Source organism: Rissa tridactyla, chromosome 6 (genome assembly GCF_028500815.1).
Source record: "Rissa tridactyla isolate bRisTri1 chromosome 6, bRisTri1.patW.cur.20221130, whole genome shotgun sequence".
In the NCBI taxonomy this organism is placed as follows: Eukaryota; Metazoa; Chordata; class Aves; order Charadriiformes; family Laridae; genus Rissa; species Rissa tridactyla.
The window spans coordinates 19,826,721-19,838,761 of NC_071471.1; the positions used below are offsets into that span (position 1 = coordinate 19,826,721).

The 12,041-nt window shown below is 40.6% G+C and overlaps 1 protein-coding gene across 3 annotated transcripts in view; it reads right to left on the bottom strand.

The window, feature by feature from the left end:
• Positions 1 to 3,588: 3,588 nt before the first annotated feature.
• The window catches only part of SPSB4 (splA/ryanodine receptor domain and SOCS box containing 4), a 95,544-nt gene continuing 87,091 nt past the window's right edge, over positions 3,589 to 12,041 (bottom strand). For all 3 annotated transcript variants that reach the window (XM_054206974.1, XM_054206977.1, XM_054206976.1), the window contains one exon: positions 3,589 to 4,886. In XM_054206974.1, the coding sequence (XP_054062949.1) occupies positions 4,759 to 4,886 (128 nt within the window). In that variant the 3' untranslated portion in view covers positions 3,589 to 4,758. The remainder of the gene's footprint in view (positions 4,887 to 12,041) is intronic.

The following is a 12,041-nucleotide window of genomic DNA, read 5'->3' on the forward strand; positions in this document are numbered from 1 at the left end:
CTTTGTAGCAGATGCTTCAAAACTTTTTTATGTTAGACACTGCCAGCAGAATGCACTGCAGTTCTCTAAAGGAACAGCTGCAATCTCTTTTTTTTTTTTTTTTAAAAAAGGGGGGGGCACATTCAGGCTGATGTGTGTTGTATATTTCTCATGGCTTTATGTCTATAGAGAACATTTCCCAAGGAGGAAGGAGGCTTTTTGGTGTCTTTTTCAATCAAGCAAACAAAGGATTTCCACTTCATGATCACCAGACATTCTTTTGTGAGATAAACAGGAATGAATAAAGATCCTACATTCCTTTAAGCATACAGAATAAAAAGCACTGTGAGATTTTAAAGGTTTATAAACTAAAAAGCTTTTGAAAATCACCATCAAGGAGCCAAAAAGTCTAGCTTCCCCTTTGAATATCACTCTTAGCCTCAACTAGACGCATTTTTTCGTTCAACTTTCTCAACATTTACCTAACTACGCTTGCCAGCACGTTTTGCCAAATTACAAAAACTGCTGCAGAAACCATCTGCTTGACATTGCTTACATATAATAAAGTATGGCTCAATACAATGTATTGGAAATGTTTGGAGATCTTTACATGGGAACCGAAAGCAGCAGTGCTGACTCAGGCAGATCTCCCGCTGATGTCAGTGGGAATTGTACCTGAATGAGTACTGCTGGATCCCATACAAAGCCTGCTGCGTAGCGATTGCCGCTGACTGACGTGAGAACATATGGTTATAGTTTAACAATACCAACTGTAATGGAAATGAGAAGGAAATTTTATAGCATTTTTGGCTTGCTGCTCTTTTATAACTATGAGAAACACTCAAATGATTCGTACATATCTGCTTCTGTAACAGTTTTTCCCAGCTTCAAGTGAACGCTGAGAAACTTGCAAAGTTAGATCCTACCTCAACAGGAACAGTTTGAGTCAATCTGCTCAGATAAAAACTCAAACACCAGAAAGACTACACGTGAAGTCTAAAACAAGACTTCACAGTTTCTCTTCAGATTGTATTACGTTACCTCTGGATGAGAATGCAGACATTTCAATACAGTTCCCTTGGTCCAATCTGAAGCAGAAATAAAGCCTTCATAGCACTGACTTTGTCAGCCCAGTAGTAGGGACACGCGTGTGACAGCTCCTATACCAAAGGACAATCGGTTCTCAACTTTGACCCCAAATTTAGGTGTTATAAAACAACAGCTTTAGTAAATCTAAAAACTAAGAGTGTCACTGAGGTTATAGCACTTGCAAATCGTGATCACAACAGCAGCACCTCTGGGTGGACAAATCAAGCCCCCTCCCTCACAAGAGCTGCAGAAGGATGAATACTGTGAAAATAATGAAGAGAAGCTATGATGCATGAATCCACAAGTCTTAACCACAGTTCTAACAGAAGGGATTCTGCACCTTCAATACTTCCTAGGAAGGGGCCATATTAGAGATCAAAATCCCAAAGAGTAGGTGAAACACTTTCTATTGCAACCTACTAATCAGCACGCACCCATCACAAAGGTTGTGATTTGGCTGCAGCTCCCAGGCATGTGGCCTTTTCCTTTAAATACTACAATAAAGACTCATGTGTTTTGCTTCAAGGAGCCAGGGTCCTTTTGCTCAGACACAGGGACACAAAGGCTGAAAACCGTCACATCTATTGTCTATGTTTCTTCGTGTGTTGAAAGCCAAAAGTGGCTGGAATCTAAAAACACAGATGCAATAAAGATCTTACTGCAAGCCACGTAGTAGTACAGCTTTGCAGTAAGCAATCATCCTCTCTGTTAGATATGCCTGGGAGTGGACTTCTGGGTAGGTATCTTGCTGCATTTAGGCTTCCAGGATAGAGAGACTGAGAAGTTCCAACCGCATTGGTTGAAGAATGATCATAACTTAGTGTTTGACCTCTCTTTTGGGCAAAAGCCAATGCATTGCCACCTTGTAAATTATTGCTCAATTCACTCCTGAAGCAGACAGTAAACAATCTGCAATTCCGGTAAAGCGAGCCTTGAGAATCGATGTGAGGAACACACCACCCAGGCTAGAGTTCAGCAACGGAGAGGAGACTCTTGTTTTGGTACATTTTGGGAGGAGGTCCTCAGGCTACTTGCGTAGTCTCAATGCTCGACTTATTCTTAGCAATGCAGACAGGCACTCTGGTTTCCCTATAAGCCCTCTTGGAAGAGAATCTATTTGCAAAGGGATGGTTAACAGAACACTGAAGTATCCTTACTACCCTCCATGGTACATTCTCCTTACAAGACTTCTGTGGACCAAGAAAACTGTATCAAAAAGACCTTGACCCTTGAAAACAGGGCCCTAATCCCACACGAAGGGGTGTGTCTACCACCCACAGCATCACAACACATAATTCAGGAACAGTAAAAAGAATAAAACTATCATTCCTGTAAAACTAGCACTCCAGGAAGCCAGCTAACTATTAGAAAAAATGTTTGAAAGTTAAAATGAGGACGTTTGGTTTAGAGGAATCATCACAGAAGGGGCACCAACTGAAATTCCAATCCAACTGTAAATAATTACAGGTAATTAACATACAGAGGACCCTGCATCATTAATTTGTCTCATGATATCAGTTCCCACTTTACTGTCCCATTAAAAAGTTGTCAGCCTGGGTCAAGCTAAAGAACAGAGAATTCAACACCTAACAGTTGTGTTACTGCAGTTATTCAAAGGAACATGAAGTCCAGTTACGCACAGTAAAACACTGGTTTCAGGAAATGCTTACCTAACACGGACTTCAGCCGTGGAAAAATAAGGTCTACGGGGATTACTATGCCACTCCTGAACAGCTGCTTACCTTGCTTATGAAAGATGACTTGACACAGCTATATTTTTCCTTTTGGATGAGTTATTATATATTTATATCTGCTTCTTTCTATGTACCTATTGAGAAAAAAAGTTTAAATTAAACAAAGCAAATGGGAAAAGTAAGAGAAACCGATCACAGCTGTAATTCTTCCCCTTTGCAAGGCTAAAGTAAGGAACACGGTATGTGCCTTTCACCTTAAGTGAAAGAAAGCCCAAAAGTAAGTTGATGTTGAAGAAGCATCAACTTACATAGTTAAGCCCAGAGAAGGAAATACTTGTAATTTAATTTTTGATGTCCCTGTGTTACCGTGCCCCTGTTGCTTCCACTCTTGCTCGTGCTGTTGGATCTCGTTTATCTCATGTTTCTCTTTTCTGACTGAAACTGTAATTCTGTTCCTTGAGGTGACTAAGAGAGGGGCAACCATCTGCGGTTCGGTGGGTTTGCCTGTATCATCAGCGCACAGTGGTCAAACTTCAACCTCCCTCAAAAGCACGGAGTCTCAAAGCGCAATTTCGCACAAAACTGAGGTTTTGTTTAGAGGAATCTGTCCAGAATTGCATTAAAAGCAGGAGTACAGCTAGATTCAGAGTGAGTGGGACAAATCAGGAGCAAGACATGACATTGCCTGCGATGCCTCTCGCACGTGAACCCAGAGCAGCAATTCCGAAGTGCTGAACAGAAACATTCGCAATGCTGCGGGAGGAACTGAACTTCACCTCTGTACACAGCACTACGTTACTTAACACTTCATCAAAGGAGACATGACTTTTATTTTGGACAGTAGACTTTATTAGAAATTTTCTCCTCATTCATCAGTAAATTCACATTAAAATATGCTGAAGGCAGCTCAGTCTAAACATTTGACATCCTGCCAAAACAACAACTTCCAGTTTAAAAACTAGATAACTGATCAGGCAGATAACTTGAAACATGTAAGAAATGCAAATAGAAAGCAGCATCTTAAAAAATGGGACGAGCCTGAAAAATTAATACATTTCAGGTGGAGTTGGGGAAAAAAACAAAATCAGCCACCCCAAGATGGGAAACAGTTAAATGAGAACTCCACAGACTCTAAACAGATAAATAAACATTATAACCACACATACATTAAAAAGAGAACCAAGTACTTAGAGTTCATACCACATAAAAATTATAAATTTGTTCAAATAAAAAAGTGACAAGCTTTCTAAAATACGAATATCCTAAATTCTTGGGATAGCGAACACTTTGTTATAAACTGCAGAACTTTGGAGGGACTAGATTTGGTCTTGAAAACAACGGACTGTATCTTACTGTTACCATGTCCAAAAACTGATCTTCCTGACACATAAACCAGTTTTTTCCTCTCGTGTTTTCAAATCACATACTCTTCTTCTAGACAATAATCTGCTTTTCTAAACGTTAGAACTTTTAGATATTATAGGCCTGATTACACTGAGTGCCGAGCACTCAAAGCTCTCAACAACTCTGGATACCAAAAGTAAGGTTTAAATATTTTTCAAAAGTTTATTGTCAAGATTTTTCCTTTGCTGATTTATTTTTATCTATTGGGGTGAGGTGTAGAAGAGAGAGAAAAAAAAAATCATATTATTGAAGAATGCTCTGTTCTGCGTGACTGGATCTTGCAGTTCAGATTTTCTATTGGCATTTACTAGAGGCAACAATGATAAACCAATATATGAGAGATGAGAATAATGGCCTTCAGGACTGTAAACACAACAGGCAACAAATACACAAATCTCAATCAAATCAATGTTTTCACATTCTTTAGTAGTCCCCCACAGTGATCTGCTTTCACTGGTTCAGAAAAAAAATATATATTAAAAATTAAATAACACTTAAGTGTCCATCACGAAGATTTATATTTTGCTGTAAACAATTTTCTGCCATTTGCATTGATGTAGTCCAATGTGAGGCCAGAGGTTTCTAAGACGTCTTATTGGTACTGTAAATAATTTTTCAGAGACAGAGGCAAAGGTAGAATTTCTATATCATGCAGGCGGTCTCTGCCAAGAGCAAAACGAATTGATCTTCGGCACAAGTCCATTAAAGGCAGGGGTTCCGCTGAAAAAATAGAAGAAAAGAAAGAGTTACTTTTCCAGCATCTCCATTTACAGGCAATGTTTTATTTATTAACACAGATTCTGTATTGTATTAAACAGTCATAAAGATAGCAATGGTAATGTGAAAAACCTGACAACCGCGAGGCAACTAAGATAATCAATAGAAGCACAGACAGAATTCTACGCATTTCACCCATAGTAAGTGACTTCGAAGTTTCAGGCTGAGCTTCCTTATCTGTAAGGCTTCATGTAATGATCCAAAAACACTCTTCAGGTTTACCAAGCTGCGGCATAAGAAGTTATTACTTCTAAGAAGATTTCTAACAAGACAAGGAGCTCCTACTCTGTTTATAACACAACATCTGTCACGCCCTGTTAACGTGAACCACACTGGTGACGCCTGACCTTTACATACCAGTTCCTTCTGCGTCTTAGGAACTGGGAATGGTACTTAAGGGTAACTAAACTTCTCACAAACACTGCTTTTCCTGCAACACTCCTTTAGCCTTTCTTTCTAGGAAGGTCACTGGAAGCAAAAAACTAAACAAAACACCCTCAAAAATCTACAGGAAATGTAACCTTTTCGTCCATGAATGAATTAGGGGAGGAGGATTCAGCTGAGCAGAAGGTAGGGTGTGTGTTCTCATATGTATATACACAAACACCCCCCAAATATGCAAACAACATCCGTAGATACCCTTAGTTTAATTTAATAGAAGTGAATTAAGTAACTGTCAGAAATGCCTGAGAGCACTTAAGATTGGAGACCCAAAGACAGTGATCTGCAGCATCTCAAACCATCTCACCCCCATATCCCATCCTGGCCTGCACGACTCGCACAGAATTGCAGCGGCAGCATAGAATTTCCATCTAATGGTAGTAAGAATGACCTCTGCGATTGCAGAGCTTGCAATGGAAATTTTCTTGCAGCAGGAACTGGAATAAAGTCTTTAACCAGTTACAGCCATCTTCAAGAACAACTTCAACCAGATGGAGTTGGCAGCACATGTTGGTTAAAAGGAGTAAGACCTTAAAAGACTACAGGAAACTCTTCCTCTTAATGGGATAAAATAGTAGTAGCCTTTAAAAACTTACCAGTACTTTCAAGTGAAGAAAAAAAAAAAAGTCGTGCCTATATTATAGTACTAACTTTTTGTAAACTTGACAGATTACCTGTAAATGCTCAACATTGTACAGCACTCAGTGGTTTTATCAAGAGTTCTTTTGTGCGCCACATGTAGATTTACACAAAGTATGTTAATCTACCAATCCTTTAGCTGACTTTATTTTAAAACCTACTTGAAAAAAGTCATTACAAAGCACAAAATATCCAATTTAAGGATTGGTTTTATATGCTCTAATTGTCTGCTCTGGTGACACACCACTGACTTAGTGGATTTTCCATCATTTATCCTAGCACAACATTTTATTTGTGTAGTCCACAGTTCACATGGTGTTTCCCAAAAGCGTCTAGGGAAAAAGCTTAGAAAGCATTCTGTTGTACGCTGGAAGACTAAAAAGCTTATTTAACTTTATAACCACTTCAGTGCCTCAGATATGGAGTCTACTTCTCCTTAAAAATCGACTTAATCTATAATTTTGTCTATTGAAAGTTTAAAACAATTAGACCCCTCACATTCCAGTAATAAAGTAACATTTTCTATACATCAGTGATGTTAGTTTTTATTTTTACATACCAGAATCATGAACGTTAAAACTTATGGGATGAAGCTGTAAAATTCATTAACCAAGATTAATAAGTAGGAGCAAAAATAGCTCCTGAGTTCCAGGCCACAGAACACAACACATCTTACAAGTCCTTACACCATAAACAACAATTTTCCGAGTATCTTCCCAGAATCTCTGAGGTCCCATTAAGAAGATGTAAAATGAAGACTAAGAGCATTTAAAGCCATTAACTGACCGTGTGGTCTCTTTTTTCCCCTAGACAAAGGAATACATAAAACGTAGCCATCTGTGCAGCCAGGCACAGAGTTAATGCTAAACTTCAAAACACAATTGAAGGAAAGGTTAAAATATTTTTCAAGCTTGAAATGGTAAATGAATGTCTCCTGTCTCACTTCTACAGGGAATTTTCAAATGCTAAAGAAAATGCCCCCAAGTGTTTGCAACAGCTGCTAAATTATACATACTGAATGTGGTTTTGAAACTTGAAAATTTAACTATATTCTTTTTATTCTCCTTTCTATCCAACAGCAGTTCAAACACACAACAAAATTAGGACAGCTTTGTCCTACAATACTAAAGAAAAATGATGTTTTCCGGCACGCTGGCTGTAAGAACTTGAGGAAAAATTGTCATAATAGCATTTTAAGTAAAAACTTTTTACAGCTGTGAATAGTCTTAAATGATCAAAAATTTAGTTCGGGAAAAGAAATAATCTTGGTTTTCAGAATAGTTTATGGAATCAATGTAAAACTGTTTAAAATTAAAGACCAACAATTTTGGGGCCGCCTAACTCAACAGAACCATTATTAAACATTTGGTATGCACCTTACTGCAAGCACCCTCCCACCCATCACATCTCATGTTTTTACTACGTATTTCACAGAAGAGGATCATTTGGAAAAAAGTTTGGGTTTTAAGAAGCACAAGTTAGGTTCTGAACGTGGTGCGAGTTCTTGGGGGGGGAGGGAGGGCAGGGGCATTTGTATTATTACAGGGAAGAGGCAGAAGAAAGCCTGCATAAAGATTGTGCAGACTTTGGCTCCTGCGCTCCACAAGCAGCGCTCCGGCTCTGGCATCTGGGTGATCCCTGCCCTGAGGCTGAGCAGACAGACTCGGCCACACACCCTTCTCCTGCACGCCAGGCCCCGGGCCAGACGGGTGCCACCATGTCCCCCGGCAGGTCCCCCGCCTTGGGAACTGGCAGAGCAAGGGCACGGCAGAGTGCCGCTGCCCTGCAGGCTAGACATAAGCGAGTCGTAATTTCAGAGATGGTTTAACATCCACCAGGTGCCAGTGTCTGGCGTACGGCCTGGCTGCCAATATCTGGCGTTCCCGCTGGGTGCCAAGCCCAGGCTCCAGTGGTTCACTGGTTGCGAGGCGTTTCCTGCACTGGAGCTCGGTGAGAGGGAATTGGGATGATGATAGCTCAGCACAGCGCAGCACGCCGGTGAGGAAACGGACCGCTGCAAAGTAACTTTTGGGAAGGAAAGGAAAATTTCGACCATCCGGAGTATATACTGCACCCTGCCTAAAATACACACACAGACTTGATGTATCCAAAACCCTCAACGGCACATTCAAATGTTCAAAATGCTATTTCCAAAATGCTATTTCCATTTGAAATCATATAAATAATGCTGAGAAGAGAATATTCTAATAATGCAAGAGATGGGAAGATGAATATTCTGTAGCCACGTGGTTGGCTGGTATGTTTGGCTACTGAAAAAGTCTTCCACAACATTAAATACTTACCTTTGAAAAACTTTTAAATTCAGGGATATTAACTGATTGTCAGAACTTCTGAACTTAGTATACCTAATATGCATTATAAGTGTTGTATTTTTAGAATAACCCACAACACAATGGAACTGGAGCATTCAAGTCCCCCCAGAAGAACATAAACCAGACATTTCGCCAAAGTTATGTGAACTCCAGTAATGTTCTTGCCATTAGAAAAGGGAGGAATGAATTGCTGAGCTGGAATGCAAAATTGTAAAGAAAACACGATTCACAAGAATGGCTCTTTGTATTAAATTCCCAACCAGGCTAAGAAATTCAGAGCGAGACACTCCAGGGCAAGGGAGCAAGCTCCGCACAGGAAACCCAGCACTTCCTCTCGGGCTCCAGCGGAACGCAGAGAGAAAAGCACGGCTATGGCTTGTTGGGTAACACACCACCGGGCCTCGGGCAGCTCCCGCCACCTTCCCGAACGCACTTTAAGGAATCAGCTTCTCATTTAAAGTTTACTATGAAACCTCTTCACCCAAAGGTAGCTCCTCACAACTGACACCTTACAGAAAACTATTTTTCAAGAGGAAAAAAAAGCAGTGAGAAAAATAATACTGCTTAATTTATATGTCAGAGTTTAATTCCCGTGTCTCCCAATTTTGTACCAGTAGTTTACAAAAAGGCCCAATTAAAAAAAAAAACCAAAAACAAACACACATACACACACAAAACCAAACAGAAAACCACAACAGCTAAGAAACAGCCCTTTGCTTCCACTCCTTCCCAGAGGCGCATCTGCAACAGACCCGACGTGGGTCACACCTGGACACCCAGGAGCTGGGGACAAGGCACAGCAGCAGCAGCTCTTCTCACCCAAATGGTGAGCAAAATAGCTTAAATAGCCGTTTAATATAATAGCTAATAGCTTAAAAATAGCTTAAATAGCTATTCAATAACTTAAATTAAATTAAATAAATAAAAGGAGCTATTTAGCTATTAATAACACCAAATGGCTGTGTTTATATATCCAGATATATTCGTTCTGATGGTATCCCTGACATTTTAAGGACGAAGGCAAAGAAACGTTTGTAACTAGGAAGAACTACATGCTTGTGAGGATTCCTCCAATAAATACGCATCTGCGATAGCAATTTGCACATCATTAGCAGCTGAAAAGTTCATTTAGTTTTGGCAACCTGTAGTTATTTAACAATCTGGCACTCCAACAAGACTGCCTCATCTTTGTAAACAGGCTTTTATAGTTGAGATACTATAGTCATTTAGCATCCAATAACACTAAATGTTATTAACTGCAATGTTACATAAGGCTCATACAAAAGAGCAGCTTTTAGCACACAACAGTTATTTGCCAAATACTCGATTTTAAAAGACATTTTTAAAGCTCTAACAGCACATAACGTTCATGGCTTTCATTAATCTGTGAAGAATATATTTTTATCTCATTTTATAAAAACAGTGTTGTCTGGGGGAAAAAAATCCACAATCAAAGCAAAATTAAAGCTGGCTAAAAAACAAAGGAAGTTTTTGTGAGAATCGTCATCAACAAAGATTATGAACCTTTTTTTTTCTAGTTATTTTATAGGTCTACATAAGATACCAAATTAACTTCCATTTTGATATTTTCGGCCTTGAACTTATTAAAAAGCAGTTATATTCAGTGATTCATGATACTGTTTCCAACCGCTCTAAGGCAGCTGTAAAGTCAGATTTAATAAATCAATCAATAAATAAAAAATTACAGAGTTAGGAGAGAGAGAGGCAATCGTACATTATTAACTAAGTGGATGACACCTCCCCAGTCCTATCTCTGCTGGGCTAACCACAGCAGGTCACTAATGAGGACACGGTGGCACAACCTTCTTGCCCCAGCATGCCCATCCCAGAGGAGCCAGGTGAAGCTGCACCGCCTCAAGAACGGGAAAGTAAGTCAAAAGTCAAACGTGCCTGAGTGCGCACAGAGGAGTCTTGGAAAGTAGGAAAATGCATCTCTTCGCATCCTAATTAGGCGTAAGGTTTTCTATACATGTTACACACTTGGTATTGCCCAGTGCCCCTTTCTGCCCTCTCCTCTTTGCCACCAGTAAGTCAGCATCACCCAGGTTCCTGCCCTGCACTGCTTTTCACTGCTCAATTTTCATCTCGTACTTGGCCAAGATCAACAATCATCATCATCATCTTTAGACGGATGATGTCCCCAAAAGATTAACCCTTCGTCACGGAAAGGGGATCCAATACAGACACAAGATGACATTCTTAGACTGCCCCTGTTCTGGTGGGCCTCCCATAAACGAGGTGGGACGGGAAAGCTCTCTCCATGGCTTGTCACCACTCTGCTACCTGATGGCTACCTGTTCCGATGGACAATCCTCTGTCCGCCATCAGGGCACCTGCGTGCCCACCATACTCCAAACTGCAGCATGTTTTTTTAAATCCTGTTTCTTGAATTTTCCCCCTTCCTCCAGGTATTGAAACACCTGCTAAGGGGTAACGTGACCTAAGTGTTTCCATTAGGGTGATTTAGGGTATACAGAAATTTGTAACTACCATTTAATTATCACATACAATGAACAAATATATGTAAGCCAGGAGTTTTCCTTCCAACCTTTCTGCCAAAGCCTAATTATTGTTTTAATTTTACGTGGTACAGGCCAAATTCTTTCCCCCCACATAATACAGTACATAAGTACACCCCCTGTGACATATTTATGGCTTCCCTGATGCAACTGATGGAAAATTTGAGTCACGTTCCTTAAATGGCACAACCTCGAGAAAGGAAATTGCAAATAATATATTAAAGAACACAGGCTACGACCAGTCATAAAAAATGCTAATAAATCTCCTAACAGCAATGAAAATTCAGTCAAAGGATAACAGGATAAAAGAAATCACTTATCTGTTTTTCCCACAGATGTCTTTAAGCTCTGCAGCCTAACCCAGCTTCCTGTAAACAAAGCGCCTTAAAACATCACCTCTTAATTACAGCTCAGGTGATCTGGAGGAATCACCACTCTAAATGAATTCTGATCTGTCAAAAGAGCATTGCCATTTTTCCCTAACTCCCACATTTATCTACCCAGGAGCACGGGGCTCTGGCAGGCTACTACCAAACTTACGTTGGCAGTGCAGAAGTCGGGTGCTACACGGCCCCACGCTCCCCGGATGCTCTTACGGTGGGCAGAGCACGTGCAACGCCCTCCTTCAGCCCCTCCGGCATTGCCCTCCCAGCCATGCGGCTCCTTCACGTACAGCTGGAAGCCATCGCGCTCGCTTCTTCAAAAGCAGACCGGGTGGCAGATGGCGAGATTATTTTTTTTGGTTATCAGTCAAGGCTGATAAACGGCTGCTGTCTCCAGCAGTTGTCTACTAGGACAAATAAAGCTTTACGTAGTACCACATCAGCACCTTGCCTTTAGCAGACAGGGTGGGGAAGCAAAAACACAACAATAACACAAACACCCTCCCTGTATGTGGGCTAACCCACATCCCACAAAAATTTGGTGCTCGGAATGAAGTATGTTAAAGGGAGAAGGGAAGGCAAGAAAGCCTGAATAGAGGGAAGGACTCAGGGGTAAACCTCCCTCCTCCTCCTCCTCTGTATGTCTTGTGCTGGGCAGGGGGGATTGTTTTACAGATACCTCTGGCTTTTAAGTGTTAAAAGCAGTTCAGCACAGTTTAGAACTTCAGCCATTGTTTCGCAGAATTAAGCTGAAAAAGCAGC